The sequence below is a fragment of the Sander vitreus genome, chromosome 20 (assembly GCF_031162955.1).
Source record: "Sander vitreus isolate 19-12246 chromosome 20, sanVit1, whole genome shotgun sequence".
Classification (NCBI taxonomy): Eukaryota; Metazoa; Chordata; class Actinopteri; order Perciformes; family Percidae; genus Sander; species Sander vitreus.
Genome location: NC_135874.1, coordinates 29,356,751 through 29,373,686, shown reverse-complemented (window position 1 = coordinate 29,373,686; position 16,936 = coordinate 29,356,751). Strand labels below are relative to the sequence as shown.

Genomic DNA, 16,936 nt, shown 5'->3' with positions numbered 1-16,936 from the left:
AGATGACATATATGGCTTTGTCGTCACTCTTCCTGTTACGTAAAAGCGCCAACAGCCCGCCCACTCCTGCTCTTTACAAACACCGACTGTCTCCGAACAAAATCGGCGTTTTTTCCCTGGATTATCCTTAAAAAATATGCATTTATCGTCTTCAGGCTTAAATTAAGCTCGTTTATTGAACGCCTGTGTAGTAAAAGCCCCAGTGGAGCGGTTTGTTGGGGAGCATGGCTCAACACGATCCCTGTTATGTGACGTTGTCTCGCATATGGAAACCGCATCGCGAAACGTCATTTGAGAATGTGTACACTTAATGTTTACGGCGGTCATCGGCGAGTTGTTGAAGTGACAGAACAAAAATGATGACCGTAAATGAAGTCACAATACCACATCTTAAATTCGGCATTCCTGTCATGCAACAAGCAGTGTGTATATAAATACATTTTAAAATGATGTTCACTATTTGACCTCTCTTTCCGGTTGTTTTGGTCCAGTAGCATTCCCATCGAAACGCACTAGCAAACCACACGAACCAGTGTAATTGTTTATGTTTTGAGTAAATTAACTGGTGATTTGTGAGCAGATGTATTACACATTCTAATTGTTATTTACATGTATTAAGTATTGACACAGTCGTGTCGATAAACAAGGTTATACTAACTCCGAAGATTTTTGAATGGAGTTTGGTGTGCAGATCTCCAGCACGTATCGGGGCAGAGCTTCCTACATTGTCACTACAGACAAGGAAGCCCGCTCAGCCAATTGCAACGTGCCGTTTCTGGGAAGAAAAAGCGCGAGGCCAATTGTGTTGTCCAGTGGCGGGTTTTTCTTTCGAACTCGCCTGTGAGTGGACAATTATCCAGCAGATGCCGTCATTTCCCTCGTGGCGCCGCGTTCGTATCGACTAATAGCGACGCCAGAAGAGGTATGTCCTATCAAAATCGAGGAATCGCTCGACCAATCAGATTTCTCCGTGGCGACCACCGCTGTCACCGCAGCCAATCGCGTGTCGGGAAACAGAGCTCGGGGCTCAACAGCTTGTTGTTCGTGTATCGCTTTGCAGTCCGAGGAGAGAGGAAGCAGCCGCGGCCTGAATGTGAGTAAAAAAATCTTTTTCTTCTGCCCTGAACCCAACTAAAACTGGTAACGGTTCAAATCACCGGCAGACCGGAGACTGAACGCCGTGTGGATGTTACCGGAGAGGCCGGGAGGTCTCCGGTTAGCTGGCTGTGAACTGAATGGCAGCGGCAGTGAAGAAATGTGAAGCTTCTTCTTTGTGGAGATATTAAATAAATAAAACAGTTTATATGTTCCGTCACATAGCCCGGTTCGGCTCGATAGAAACTTAGTTTCGCCCTGAAACAGGAGCTAATGTTGCCGCTAGCCGAGCTGTTATCAGAGGGGTTAAATCTCCATATGATCCACTAACCAGCGAACGGTAGTTGAGTCGCTAGTTAGCCAACTAACGTTAGCTAAATTTAGCTCCAGAGAGTGAACCCGCCGCTCGGTTCGCCGCTCAAAACAGCCGTTGTTTGGACTTTTCTCGTGTCTAGACTCGGTTATGTATGTACCGGGTGTCTGCCCCCAGCAGCTGGTTGCTAGCAGGCGGTTTTGGGAGGGAGGGAGGGTGGAGGGGGAGGTAAAGTTAGCCGAGCTAGCCGAGCTGACATGGCGAGCTCTGTGATGGCGACGTGACTCACAGAGGGGCTCGCGAGCGGAGCGGGAAGGAAGCGTTCTAAACTGTTGGGTCTGCGTTCTAAACCGTTGGCTCGAAGATGGGATACAGCTAAGGAGACGGCAGTTAAGTTAAGGCACTACAACGACTAGTTAAGTTAAGGAAAAGAGCATGATTTGGGTTCAAACCCTCCCGATGAACAAAAACCCGCGTTTCCTGGGTGAAAGTATTAAAAATACACTATTATTTGAGCCTAGATTTAGCGTAATTATACGTAACTTCCGGCCGTAGCTGCATCCCTTCTAGCCACAACCGTCCTGATCCGCTCGGTGTCTGCTCTCAAACCCGCGGATATTTAATCTACAATCGGTGGAAACCGGCAGCTCCGTGTTCAGTCGAAGTAAACGCTGCTAAGTTAGTGTTTGTGCCACATATGTGATCTGCTCCAGAGAGAGAGAGAGAGAGGGAAGGAAGGGGGAAAGAATGCCTGAGCTAACACAAGTGAGTGGCTCCTAGGTTAGCTTAGCATTGTTAAAACAACCTCAGGACAGAAGGACACCTTGTCCCTTTCTGTCTTGTCTTGTCCTCTGTTGTAGCACCAACAAGTCCTGTCCTGTTTGTGTCTTTCAGAGATCCACAATCTTCCGAGCTGGACTCCCTCAAATAGCCGGGAAGATGAAGGTGAGTGTTTGACCTGCACCACACACTGTTCCCAGTCTGCTGGGGGCTTTAAACTGGGCTCTGATGCTCCTGTACTGGGATCTTTTCCAGGTAACGGACGCATCTCCGTCCAGTTTATACAGCTACGATCACATACATCCAAGTCCGACACATCTGTAACTATCTGCAGGCCTGACCTGATGAATCTGTTAGGTAGGGTAGGTGTGAAAGCCCCCTATCAGCAGTTTACTTGTTAAGTGGTAGTAAACGTACGGTGTAGGATTCAGTTTGTCTCTCAATAAATGCTACAGCATAAAGTTCCTGTGTCTCAACAACACAACCAAACAAGACAAAGAGAGAGGAGACGAGAGGACGGGGACGCCCGTCTACAGACCAGACAAAGAGAGAGGAGACGAGAGGACGGGGAAGCCCGTCTACAGACACAGAGAGAAGAGATGAGAGGACGGGGACGCCCATCTACAGACACAGAGAGAGGAGATGAGAGGACGGGGACGCCCGTCTACAGACACAGAGAGAAGAGAGGAGAGGACGGGGACGCCCGTCTACAGACACAGAGAGAGGAGACGAGAGGACGGGGAAGCCCGTCTACAGACACAGAGAGAAGAGATGAGAGGACGGGGACGCCCGTCTACAGACACAGAGAGAGGAGATGAGAGGACGGGGACGCCCTTCTACAGACCAGACAAAGAGAGAGGAGACGAGAGGACGGGGAAGCCCGTCTACAGACCAGACAAAGAGAGAGGAGACGAGAGGACGGGGAAGCCCGTCTACAGACACAGAGAGGAGACGAGAGGACGGGGAAGCCCGTCTACAGACACAGAGAGAGGAGACGAGAGGACGGGGACGCCCTTCTACAGACCAGACAAAGAGAGAGGAGACGAGAGGACGGGGAAGCCCGTCTACAGACCAGACAAAGAGAGAGGAGACGAGAGGACGGGGAAGCCCGTCTACAGACACAGAGAGAAGAGATGAGAGGACGGGGACGCCCGTCTACAGACACAGAGAGAAGAGATGAGAGGACGGGGACGCCCGTCTACAGACACAGAGAGAGGAGACGAGAGGACGGGGAAGCCCGTCTACAGACACAGAGAGAAGAGATGAGAGGACGGGGACGCCTGTCTACAGACACAGAGAGAGGAGATGAGAGGACGGGGACGCCCTTCTACAGACCAGACAAAGAGAGAGGAGACGAGAGGACGGGGACGCCCGTCTACAGACCAGACACAGAGAGAGGAGACGATCAGTCAGTTCAGACAATCAGTTACAACTGTCGGGAGACGCGGTGATGACGACAGGACGTAGTTATGTCACTAAGGAGGCACCGAATCCAGATTTCTCGGTTCTGCTGAATCCTGAACCCCCTGGTTGAGGTTCTGCTGAGTCCTGAACCCCCTGGTTGAGGTTCTGCTGAGTCCTCGTCCCGTCCTCAGTCCATGAACACAGTCAACACATTAATGAAGTAAACAGTGACTGTCCTTCCTTTGCCGTACCTGAAGTTGCTGCATTCTGGCTGCTGTCTGTAGATTCCTTCATGCTCAGCTCGTATTCTTCCAGATGTTTCAGACCAGATGTTGTAACAGCGGTGATGTTGTGTATTGTTTAGGGTCCTCGCCACCACCAGACTAATCAGCATTGCAGATTGAACATGTAGCTGGACCTGAATGGCCTTCTTTTGACTGAAAGTACTGCCAAACAACACTTTTTCCTACTGCATTGAACGCTCCACCTCCGTAAACACCTTCCTGTAATCAACGGCGCCGTCATGACGGCGACCAGCGTAGCGCGGAGTGACAGCGTAGGGTTCAGCAGAAACCCAACCCCGTCAACAAGCCCAATATTTCATTTTGTTTCACTTATTTATCTCGAACAATCAACAATGTTGCAAGACAAAACAACAACAAATAATAATAATTTTAAAACCATAAAATAAAACCCAAACAATCAGATTGTAACAAAATAAAAATATAAAAGGCATTAGTTTGAGAAGGAGCAGGTGGAAGAAAACGGCTTATTTGGTCCTATCCCTATTTCACAAAATCAAGTATACAAAGTAAGTAGATATGCAAATACAGCATACCATGTTTTCAGTCTTACAATAAGTTAAAATAGAACAACAATATACAACAATACTTTGATATTACAGTGCCGTTCCTGTGTTTCGGTCCAGTAATGATTTCTATAATCTATTATTGAACTGAATCCTGGGTTCGGTGCATCCCAGTTTGTCACGTAGAGATCTTTAGTGTGCTTGCAGAACTGCAGTGTGAAACCAAAAGTTACTGCATCAACTGTTAGAGTGGAACTAAAACCTGGACCTTGGTCCCTTGGTGATCAACAGGACATCTACTGTAAGCCAGATGTTTTGGTCTGATGATCAGTCATCAGTTTCAGCATTTGCAGCTCCTTAAACGTGGGGATCCTTTTCTCACACACTCTGGCTCCGTGTGCAGCTCTCTGTTTTATTCAGACGGCCACATTTCAGCCCTCTGGTCTTCTTCAAAAAGGATCCTTTTCTTTAGGGAGGTATAGTGTTGCAGCAGCAAAATATCAGACACACATACAGAATATACATGAAATAATAGGATAGAATATAAGAACAAAGCATTTAAACATTGTCACACATATCACAGTAAACAGAATATCTCATAATAATAATAATAATAACAACATGCCATTTGAATGTGACATCTTTGAGAAGAAAATGATCTGCTTCAGAGATTGGCCGGTCCTTCTATTACTCTATATATATATATATATATATATATATATATATGAGATGCACTGATTACAACTTTCTAGGCCAATTTCATATTGTCTAACCACTTCACAGCACAGACACATTTATTGTCTATCTTTCCTTTTAATAGAACATGTGTTGAACAGATGATGGATCACTATAAAACAGACCTATATCAATGACTCCTGGTGGGACATTAACACATCTAAAGAGCAACGTTAGAACCATTTCCTTCTTTTCACATCAGATATCAACTAAAGAAATGTGATTCTGGTTTTTGGTGTTGTCCCTCCACGCCCCACTTCCTCCTTGCAGGTGTTGCATATTGCAGACGTGTGTTATCTTCTTCACACACACTGAAGAATGTCCAAACAGCTGACATGTTGCAGGTTGATTCACGAGGTTCCTACATGTGGGAGAATAGCGTGACACACGGCGGAGAAGCTGAGAGAAAGGAAGAAGAGAGCGTGCTGTGGTCCGTGTGTGCGTGCATGTTTGAGAACTGTAACTGGTAGAACTTCTGTTGTCAGTTAATTGGAGCGTTGACCAGCATGACATCACCATATGTCAGACTGTCCTGCTGTCATGGCCGAGCACGTGAAAACCGGCCAATCCCAGTCACCGGCCGGTCTATCGGTGCATCTTTATATATAACTATCATATTCTGTATTCATCATATTCTGTATCCTCTGCTGAACTGTGACGGGCGGTCTGGATCACGTCTGGGACCCAAACAAAGATGGCAGCTGTTAATGAAGCGCCCCCCCGCACACTACAAGACACTACGTGCTCAGGGTTCAGGTCCGTGTTTACTGGCTGCTACACACAGCCAGATGCTGCTGGTTTCTGAATCAGACCTTCCTCTGAAACATGATCCACTTTTATCTGCTTGGGACGCCAACTTGTGGGAAACTTTGCAAAAACGTTGTTGTTGTTGTTTCATCCATTTCCTCGGCTGCCAGCCGGGAAAACTTCTTCTTCTTCCAGGACGTTGAAACTCTCCGTTTGTCTTCAGCTCGTAGGCAGCAGCTTCTTCTTCTTTTAACAAGACAGCCTCCAGTTGTGCTTCACCGGCGCCAACGACGACAAGCCTTCTGTGATCATCATTTATGATGTCATGAAAAATCTATTGGAATTTCTTTTTTTAAACCATTTTCCTGAACGGGGAAGTGGGGTTGTTTATTATGTATATTTACCCCTATATTTACTGCTCTTGCTTTCCACCGTTGTTGTTGTTGTTGTTCTTTCTCCAAAAGGACATCAGATCATCCATGATATTCAACCGTAGAGTAACATCACACAATGTGCTTCCTGTTTACACTGCCACGCACATGCCCAGTGTGTGATGTGTCATGTGATGTCAGACATCTTAGTTTGGACACAGATTAGTTCTGCTGCTGTAGATAAAACTCTTGTGTGGACAGAGATCTAAAAAAATGCTGCTTAAAAATTCAAACTGTGGTAGAATGGATGTAGCCTGAGTTTGGGTCAATGTCTGCACTCTGACATGTGTCAGACGTGTCCTTCACAGGACAGCGGAGGAACGCTGGTGTTTGAAACTACCTGAAACTGGCAGAGTGTGTGTGTGTGACTGAGATACTATGTTTAACACACAAGTCTTGAATGCTAAAATGATTAAGATTGAGGAAAAAACTGGAACTCGTTCCAGCTCAGGGACCGTATTATAGAAACGTCTTCTCAAAAGTGTGTGTGTGTGTGTGTGTGTGTGTGTGTGTTTTCAGGCAGCAGACGAGCCTGCCTACCTGACAGTGGGGACGGATGTCAGTGCCAAATACAGAGGAGCGTTCTGCGAGGCCAAGATCAAGACTGTAAAACGCTTGGTGAAAGTTAAGGTAAGAGCCACAGGAACCAATTCACCTGTGGACAGGAAGTCCACGTTTTAGACTTCCTTAACAGAGAAACTGTTGGGACCATCTCTGCCCCGACAAAACCAAGCTAAATGTTTATTCAGACCAGAGGAAACGACCCAGCGCTCAGAACGGGCCACATATGAAGTGAAAACGCGTTGGTGGTGCGTTGAACACGCTGCTGTCTTTTTATCACCACGAGTTTACAGACACGTCGCTGCTGATTGGCTACCATCTCTGACACGTCGACCAAACCAGAGAAAACTAACCTCAAAGCTCGTTTCAAACCGTTCAGACGAAACATGTCGTCCATCTCCAAAACTGTAGCCAACGGGTTCACACCGTTGTGAGGTTGAACGTGCCCCTGGTAGCGTTCAGCTCGACAAAACCGAGCAGAGCTTAAATCTGAACAGAGAAACGACCAGCGCCGGGGTTTCCCTTTGGGGGGGGACACCTTAAGTCCAGGGTGTGGGGGTCTACCCCAGGATATTTGGGCTCAGTGTCCAGTGTGTTTTTCAGCCCCACTAGCGCTGCTAACAGCAAAAGAACCACTAGGACGTTGCAGAGTAATGTTAAACCTACACTGTGTGATGTTCTGAGTTGATTCTTACCAAAAAACCCTCTTTGTTCTTTGACAAATATGAGCTCATTCATGTGTAATGACTTCCAACTAATCAGAGTATTCTCGTCTATCTGCCATTCAGAATCATTCATAATACATACGAGAGAGTTGCTGGAATGACGGCTGCCATGTAGCGCCTCCATCTTTAAAATACATTAGCCAAAGAGGGACATACCTCCGCCTTTCCCGCTTTTACACTCAGTGGCACCGTGAGGAATGCCAGGGAGGGAGGAGGGGGAGATTACTCGCGACTACCGGCAGATTTGAAAGCCTGTTGAAGATGGAGCATCACACTAGAGCCCTGCGCGGGACTGTTTTCTTCATCCCGCTCCCGCCGAATTCCTGACCATTACCGCCGGCACCCGCAACGCGTGTGTCCACTCCCACCCACACCCGCAAAACTCAGAGAAATAGATGTTGTGTCTTCTCCCGTCCCGCATGAGAAAACACGTCATTTTATAGGTTAATGGGGAGAAGATGCAGGGAAATAAGGCAGGTGCTTGCTGCTGTGAGAGGGGGAGGAAGGAGCAGAGGATGAGGGAGAGAGGAGAGGGAGAGAGAGGGGGGGAGGAAGGAGCAGAGGAGGAGAGGGAGAGAGAGGGGAGGAGGAAGGAGCAGAGGATGAGGGAGAGAGGAAAGGGAGAGAGAGGGGAGGAGGAAGGAGCAGAGGATGAGGGAGAGAGGGGAAGGAGGAGGAAGGAGCAGAGGATGAGGGAGAGAGGAAAGGGAGAGAGAGGGGAGGAGGAAGGAGCAGAGGATGAGGGAGAGAGGGGAGGAGGAAGGAGCAGAGGATGAGGGAGAGAGAGGAGGAGGAGGAAGGAGCAGAGGATGAGGGAGAGAGGGGGGGAGGAGAGGGGGAGGAAGGAGCAGAGGATGATGGGGAGGAAGGAGGAGAGGGGGAGGAAGGAGCAGAGGATGATGGAGAGAGGGGGAGGAAGGAGCAGAGGATGATGGAGAGAGGAGGAGAAGGGGAGGAAGGAGTAGAGGATGATGGAGGGAGGAGGAGGAGGAGGAGGATGGGGGGAGGAAGGAAGGAAGGGAGGAGGAGGAAGGAGCAGAGGATGAGGGGGGCGGGAGGACGGAGCCTCGGAGAGAGAGAAAGATATATATATATATATATATATATATATATATATATATGACGTGCAAGCCACAAACCTCTTCTATTGACGTTTTTTGGCGGTTAGCAAACAACTTTTGGTGCTCATTACTGCCACCTTCTGAAATGGAAATGAGTTTATTTCTGCTGTGTGATTGGCTGCTAGATCGATCATCTCTAATACTGTAATCATCGTTATCGGACAGCCTACTTCAGATATTTAGAAAGTTAATGAGGTTAAATTATTAAAGGAGGAACACAGGAGCAGCATGTCTGTCCTCTGTCTCTGGAGGACATGATGTCTTCAGTGTGTGTGTCTGTCCTCTGTCTCTGGAGGACATGATGTCTTCAGTGTGTGTGTGTCTGTCCTCTGTCTCTGGAGGACATGATGTCTTCAGTGTGTGTGTGTCTGTCCTCTGTCTCTGGAGGACATGATGTCTTCAGTGTGTGTGTGTCTGTCCTCTGTCTCTGGAGGACATGATGTCTTCAGTGTCTGTGTCTGTCCTCTGTCTCTGGAGGACATGATATCTTCAGTGTGTGTGTCTGTCCTCTGTCTCTGGAGGATATGATGTCTTCAGTGTCTGTGTCTCTCTGTGTCTGCAGGTGAATCTGAAAGGTGAAAGTACGTCCCAGGTGGTGCAGGACGACCAGGTCAAAGGACCGCTGAAGGTAAGACCACACACACACACACACACACACATAGAGACAGAGACACACGCACATACACACACACACACACACAGAGACACACACACACACACACACACACATACACACAGAGACACACACACACACACACACACACATACACACAGAGACAGACACACACACGCACATACACACACATAGAGACAGAGACACAGACACACACACACACACAGTCACTTTGTGCACATAGATTGTATTTTTTAATCCTGTGTAGAGTATTTTATAAGCTTTGTTTACTGGCTAGGGAGTTTTGTTTTTTCTATTTGGAGGCCGCGTCTAAGTCGATTTTCTGTCATGACAGACAATAAAGTTTTCTGAATTTGAATCTGGTCAGTGTGTGAGTGAGGAAACTTTTAGTAATTGTGTTGTGATGAGTCGTAAACGTGTGTTAAAGACAGGTGTGTGTGTGTGTGTGTGTGTGTGTGTGTGTGTGTGTGTGTCTCTGTGTGTGTGTGTCTCTGTGTGTGTGTCTCTGTGTGTGTGTCTCTGTGTGTGTCTCTCTCTGTGTGTGTGTGTGGTTCAGGTGGGCTCCACTGTGGAGGTGAAGACTAACGAGGGTTTATCCAGCGAGGCCGTCATCAGTAAGCTGACGGACGCCAGCCTCTACACCGTGGGTGAGTCTCGGTTCCTGCCTGCTGATTGGTCCACACTGAGCTGTAATGCTACACAGGAGTCTCAGTTCACTCTGTTAATCCGTTAAAAGGAGACATCACCTGACGGTAGATGATTTGGTTAACAAGGGTCAGCTTTCGGTCAGAAAAACACTCTTAAATCAGCCTCGCTAATGAGGAACATTTGAAACACGTGTGTATCACGCTGAACGAACCCTGAACACACACTTTCCCAGAAGGCATCGGGTCACAACAGGCTGTAAGACCCTTCTCTCTGATTGGCTCCTGAGTTGAGCTAACTGAAGTGTGTGTTTATGTGTTTCAGTGTTTGATGATGGCGACGAGAAGACTCTGCGTCGTACGTCTCTGTGTCTGAAGGGAGAGAGACATTTCGCAGAGAGTGAGGTGAGACACACGCACACACAGAGGGACTACTTCTTCGGGCGTATCCTTCCACCAGAGGCTTTAGAGCAGGGGTGTCAAACTCCGTGTCACTAATGGCCACACTGGAAAATGAGAATCACATCAAGGGCCAGACATGTACGAGCTTATTAACATGCTGTTATTTAATCCAAAAAGTTAAATATCTCTGACTGTATTATTGCATGTCTTGTATAGTCTTCTCACTCACGGATTGGTCGACATAAAGTCCTAAAAAAGTCATCCCTGCTCTAGAAGTTAGGATGCACAGTAAAAACGCAAATGTTGTACTCATTGTGATATCAGCCTAACCTGACTCCAGATGGATTGCTCAGCATTTGCTCGGCATATCCATCTGGGAACTTTCTGTTGGAGAACTTTTGGGAAGGGGCAAAATTCCTGGTTAGCTGATTGGATAATCCATGTGTCTATCACCACGTTGGTGATGGACGGGCCACATCAACCAATCAGATCAACGATGTATCAAACTCTTGCTGAAACCAGTCGGGAGAAGAGCAACAACATCTTTTCCTCCGAGAAAAGCCTCCAGAGCCGTTTGTTGCTCTTCTTTCAATGAAGGAATACTTTCTGATTCAGATCAAATAGCTACGCCCATCTCATCCATGGAAGCCGCCACGTTGTTTAGACTGAACAGTCGCTTCTCGTTGCGTCACACACAGACACACACGCACAACACACACAGAGACACACACACACACACACAGAGACACACACAGACACATACGCACACACACACACAGAGACACACACAGACACATACGCACACACACACACACACAGAGACACACACAGAGACACACACATAGACACACACATAGAGACACACACATAGAGACGCACACATAGAGACACACACATAGAGACACACACGCACGCACATAGAGACACGCACGCACGCACATAGAGACACGCACGCACGCACATAGAGACACACACGCACGCACATAGAGACACACACGCACACATAGAGACGCACACGCACGCACATAGAGACACACACGCACACATAGAGACACACACACACACACAGACGCACACGCACACAGAGACACACACACACACACACACACACAGAGACACACACACACACACACACACACAGAGACACACGCACACACACACACCTAAACCCGCCTCCAAACCAACGCTGATTGGTCGGTCGTTTGGCGAACGGCTCCAAATGTTCTCTGTCTCAAGAGACCAGACTGATCTGAGAGTGGAAAACTGGAGCTCGCCAGATCAGGACGCTCTCACCAGGCTAACGTCAACTGGCACAATACACGCATTGTGAAAGACACTCAGGTTTCTTGTTTCAGTTGAAAGAAAATATCAGCAGAACGCTGCACGTTAAAATGTTTATTTATACTTGAAGCACCTTTCAAATGAAATGGTCCCTCCCCTCTCTGTCAGACGCTGGACCAGCTGCCGCTGACCAACCCGGAGCATTTCGGCACTCCGGTCATCGGCAAGAAGTCAAATCGCGGCGGGCGGCGTTCGTCTTACGCTGTGTGAGTCTTCTGTCTTTAGACGTAAACATGAAATAAAAATATGTTTGTTATTTCATCCAGTGAAAGATGATACCTGAATGTTCGGTGTGAGTGAGGAGACATTAGAACCAGAACCAAACCACTTCCTGTTCACTGTAAACTGGAATACTGACTCTTTCTGTCTCTCTGTCCACCTGTCTGTCTGTCTCTCTGTCTCTCTCTCTCTCAGGGCTGATGAGAATGAGTCTTCGTCCAGCGACGAGGAGCAGGAGGACATGGAGGACAAGAGGAGGCTCAACGACGAGCTGCTTGGAAAAGTCTGCAGCATCGAGAGCGAGGAAGACCCCAGCTGCTGGTACCTGGCTCTGGTAAACAGACACACACACACACACACACACACACACAATCCTTATGCAATAGCAGAGAATCTATGTTGTGAAATCTGCAAACATTAAGGGACACATTTAGTAAATCATTTATATAAAGGAGAACTAACATCGAGAGAGACCATCATCAAATTCAGTGGAAATATATCCACAACATTAACATCTCTTCAGCAAACTTCCCAGAGAACCACGAGGCCAAAGGGCATCACCGATCTCTTTTAACAGCTCATTCTCTGCTCAAGCTCGGCTAAAAACCCATCCATCCATCTTTGCTGTGGAGATGCAACCTGTTGCTATGATACCTACAACAAAACAGCGTTTGGCTGAATCAGCAGTCTACGGTCCCTGTGCTTCACTCCCCGCCAAGACGACAGCGGACACCAGGAGATGACTAACCAGACTGTCCATCTCCTGTGTGGCCCGCTGCCACCTCTGGTAGCTAGTTAGCTAGCTTGCTAATTCCACCCAGGGATGTAACGGTATGAAAATGTAACCTCACGGTTATAGTGACCAAAATAGGCACGGTTTCCGGTATTATCACGGTATTTTTAAATGTTTGTTGTTCAGAAAGCACTGATAGGCCTGCACAAGCTGAACTACCGTATTTTCCGGACTATAAGTTGCATTTATTTAGAAATTTATTTCACAAAATCCAAGACCAAGAACAGACATTTAATCTGGAAAGGAGAGTTATTAAACTACCCAACAGCCCCCAGAACAAGGGGCTGAATACGGTAGGTGTCTCTACGTTAACGTAACACATTAACAGTTATTAAACTACCCAACAGCCCCCCAGAACAAGGGGCTGAATACGGTAGGTGTCCTCTACGTTAACGTAACACATTAACAGTTATTAAACTACCCAACAGCCCCCCAGAACAAGGGGCTGAATACGGTAGGTGTCCTCTACGTTAACGTAACACATTAACAGTTATTAAACTACCCAACAGCCCCCAGAACAAGGGGCTGAATACGGTAGGTGTCTCTACGTTAACGTAACGTAACAGCTCTGTTGACGAGCCTCTCCCAGCAGCACGTTGTTCAAGCACCCATCTGTGGACTCCTTCCTCCAGCTCTGGCCATCTGGATTTCAGCGCGACTAGCTTTCTTTGTTTTCTTCATTGCAGTAAGACTAACCTTTTCTCCAGTCCCTCACAAGTTTCTCTCTCACTCCAAACTCTCCTTCTGCTGCTCGATGACCGTTTTCGGCTGCGTGTTTTACTACCTGCAGTCTCCTGCAGCTTCTTTTCTTTCTCAGTTGTCTTTAGGAGCAGCATATAGTCCTCACAAGCCTAGAGCGCCTCTCGCGGCTGTAGACGGTGATGTTTTCAGCATGAAATAACATTTAAAACATGTTACATTATATATATTTTGATATATAAGTCGCACCTGACTATAAGTCGCAGGACGAGCCAAAGTATGAAGAAAAGTGAGACTTATAGTCCGAAAATACGGTAGTTTCAAAAAGTGTAACAGTGTTTATATTATATTACAAAAATACAGGAAAAACCTTATCAAAAGTGTAACATCAAAGGAACAAGGGTTCAGCGTGTCAACAGTCAGGAACATTTCCAGCGTTCTTATTAGTGATGGACGGCTGATATATCAGGCCCATATCTGCTGCTGCTGCGTTCACGATAGTTTTCGCAGCATTATTTACAGACATTAACCATATGCAGTGCACCCATCCATATGATGCACATTGCACACATAATAAGGGTGATATGAATGTAAGATGATTACAGAAGTGACACTGATCTGTGTTTTCGTTTATTATTTTTAAAGAAATGGCAGAGCAGATTCTGAAAACAAATCCAGTGTGGCAGGGTTTACATTGTTATGATGTAAACTGAGGAGAGCAAAAGCAGCATCAGCTCCAAATATTGGCAGCCCGTATCGGTCATCGGCTAAGGCTGATGGGGGGGATCCATATCGGTCGATCCCTAATTCTTATAATAACCAAAATATGCCCATGCTTCAGACTTAGTCCTCTTAGAGGGCTGATGAATGTCCTGAGCGCTGTCATCTCCTCCTCCCGCTATGATTCCAACGCACGTTGGAGGCTACGCAGGGCGCCCAGGACACTTCAGGAGACTCGGATGAAGCTGGGAAGGATTAAACACAGCTTGCACACCGTGATAATGATATTTTAAATGAAAACGGTAATTGTTATCGTCAACATTGTTATCGTGGTTTACCGTTACACCGGTAATCGTTACATCCCTGATTCCAGCCAACGTGCCTTAAAGCGTCTGAACGCCCACACAGGAGGTTTCAGTTCTAGTGGCTGATTAGCCCTCTGCCCAGGTTGAAGGTGAGCTGGTGGAAATGTAATCTACCAGTAAGAATCATCAAGGTGTCATTTGTCTCGTAACAGAGCCAACAGGAGGCTCAGGAAGATGTCAATCAATTAGTCTACACACACACACACACACACACACACACACACACACACACACACACACACACTACAGTGCGGATCGGGACGCATTTGCTGTCTGAGCCTGGCTCGCTTCCGACAGGCATCAAGAGATTTCTGTCCGAGCCCGTCAGTTAACATCTCATGTTCTCAGACTAATGACACATGTAGGGCTGTTGGTGTGAAATCTTTTCTGAAGCAGCTGGAGGAAGACCTTCAGAAATGTCAACAGATGAGGTCATCAGATCACACGGGGCAACAAGCTCACGTTAATAATCTGTTGCTAGCTGTAGGGGTGGTGATGGACCAGTGGATATGACTCATGTCTTTGGTGTGGGAGACCTGGGTTTGATTCCCACTGAGATGCATCAACCAGTGTGTCCCTGAGCAAGGCACTTAACCCCTAGTTGTTCCAGAGACGTGCAACCTCTGACATATATAGCAATTGTAAGTCAGCTAAATGACATGTAATGTGTGTGTCTCCCAGGTGGTGTCTCCCAGCTGTTGTGACGAGCTGCAGGTGAAGAAGGATCAGTGTCTGGTCAGATCGTTCAGCGACTCCAAGTTGTGAGTTTATTTTCTTATTACGGATCTTTGATCAGAAGCTGATCCGCTGTGTCTCACTGCTTCCTGTTTCCTGTCGTCCTTCAGCCACACTGTTGCCAGGAGACACATCCACATCTTCAGCACCGTCAGCGGCAACAAGTATGACTTCTCCACCAGGAGAGGTGAGCCACTACAACTCCCACAATGCACCGGGGCCACAGACTCATCTGTCAGAGCTCAACGCTGACTCTTCATCTGCATTTACATTTTTCTCCTTCAGTGTTTTCTCACTGCTCTCTCTGTCTCTGTCTCTCTCTCTCTGTCTCTCTCTGTCTCTCTCTCTCTCTCTCTCTCTGTCTCTCTGTCTCTCTCTCTCTCTCTCTCTGTCTGTCTGTCTGTCTCTCTCTGTCTCTCTCTCTGTCTCTCTCTGTCTCTCTCTCTCTGTCTCCCTCTCTGTCTCCCTCTCTCTCTCTGTCTCTCTCTCTCTCTCTCGCGCTCTATTTTACATTTTGATTTATTGGCATGACAAAATCAATACATCCATGTTGCCAAAGCATGGGAACGAACATACAAACAACAACAATGAGTAAATACATGTGATATAACAATAATAGTAAACAGGATAATTATGATATAATTAACAAATCCTCTCTGTCCTGTTCGTCCAGGTTTCCAAGCAGCCCAGAAGTTCCTGAGGACCGAGGAGATCCCAGATCTGTGGAAGATGGACATGAGTCAGATCCTGGACTCGTCCTCGAGCGACGAAGAGGACGACGAAGAGGAGAAGGAGAGCGATGACGATGAGGAGGATGAAGACGAGAAGAAAAAGAAGAAACACATAAAGGACGAGGTGAGAATTTACCCGCCTGTCTGTAGAAAGTGTCCGAAATTAACTGTCTGCCTCACAGTTTGGGGTCACTTAGACATTTCCATTCCAGACAGAATACCAGCTGAGATCAGCTGCATTGTTTTTAACCAGGGCAGCAGTTTTCAGATATCATTATGTGCTTACATAATTGCAAAAGGGTTCTCAGATTAGTGACCAGAATGAGCCTTTGGAACATTGGATGAATGGTTGCTGATAATGGGCAATCAGCCACCCACTCAGATCAGCTGGTATTCTGTCTATAATGGAGTGGAACGGACATTTGTAAGTGACCCCAAACTTTTGACCGCTAGTGTACATCACGAAACGTTGTGATTGGAGCTGTTGTAGTCGTGCTGGTTCATCCTCATCATCATGCTTTCTATTAGAAGGCTGGCTGACTACTGTCAAAGGTAGCCTGAGCTAAACCTCATGGAAAGACCAGTGACGTGGTGGTGGCTGGCGTTCCGTGCGTGTGTGTGTGTGCTCTGTGTGTGTGTGTGTGTGCTCTGTGTGTGTGTGTGTGTGCTCTGTGTGTGAGTGTGTGTGTGTGCTCTGTGTGTGTGTGTGTGTGTGTGTGTGCGTGCGTGCGTGTGTGTGTGAAGGCCTGATGTGCAGACAGCAGAGGAACAGAAGAAAGTAGCTGCAGCTTCACCAAAGTGAAGACTAAAAAACAACTATTTTGGTACAAACATTCAGCCGCCATGTGGCAGATATCCCTCTTATATTTACTCACAAAAACGGAAAATGTTATCTACGTTTGGTGCTTGGCGAGTGTTAATCTTGGACCCTGT

General features: G+C 47.1%; 1 protein-coding gene across 1 annotated transcript in view; it reads left to right on the top strand.

Moving 5' to 3' along the window:
* Positions 1 to 848: 848 nt before the first annotated feature.
* The window catches only part of arid4a (AT-rich interactive domain 4A), a 35,802-nt gene continuing 19,714 nt past the window's right edge, over positions 849 to 16,936 (top strand). Inside the window, exons 1-11 of the mRNA XM_078277199.1 lie at positions 849 to 1,093; positions 2,303 to 2,353; positions 6,833 to 6,943; positions 9,283 to 9,348; positions 9,911 to 10,001; positions 10,324 to 10,403; positions 11,850 to 11,947; positions 12,156 to 12,294; positions 15,219 to 15,298; positions 15,383 to 15,459; positions 15,946 to 16,127. Coding sequence (XP_078133325.1) covers positions 2,348 to 2,353; positions 6,833 to 6,943; positions 9,283 to 9,348; positions 9,911 to 10,001; positions 10,324 to 10,403; positions 11,850 to 11,947; positions 12,156 to 12,294; positions 15,219 to 15,298; positions 15,383 to 15,459; positions 15,946 to 16,127 — 930 coding nt within the window. The 5' untranslated portion in view covers positions 849 to 1,093; positions 2,303 to 2,347. The remainder of the gene's footprint in view (positions 1,094 to 2,302; positions 2,354 to 6,832; positions 6,944 to 9,282; positions 9,349 to 9,910; positions 10,002 to 10,323; positions 10,404 to 11,849; positions 11,948 to 12,155; positions 12,295 to 15,218; positions 15,299 to 15,382; positions 15,460 to 15,945; positions 16,128 to 16,936) is intronic.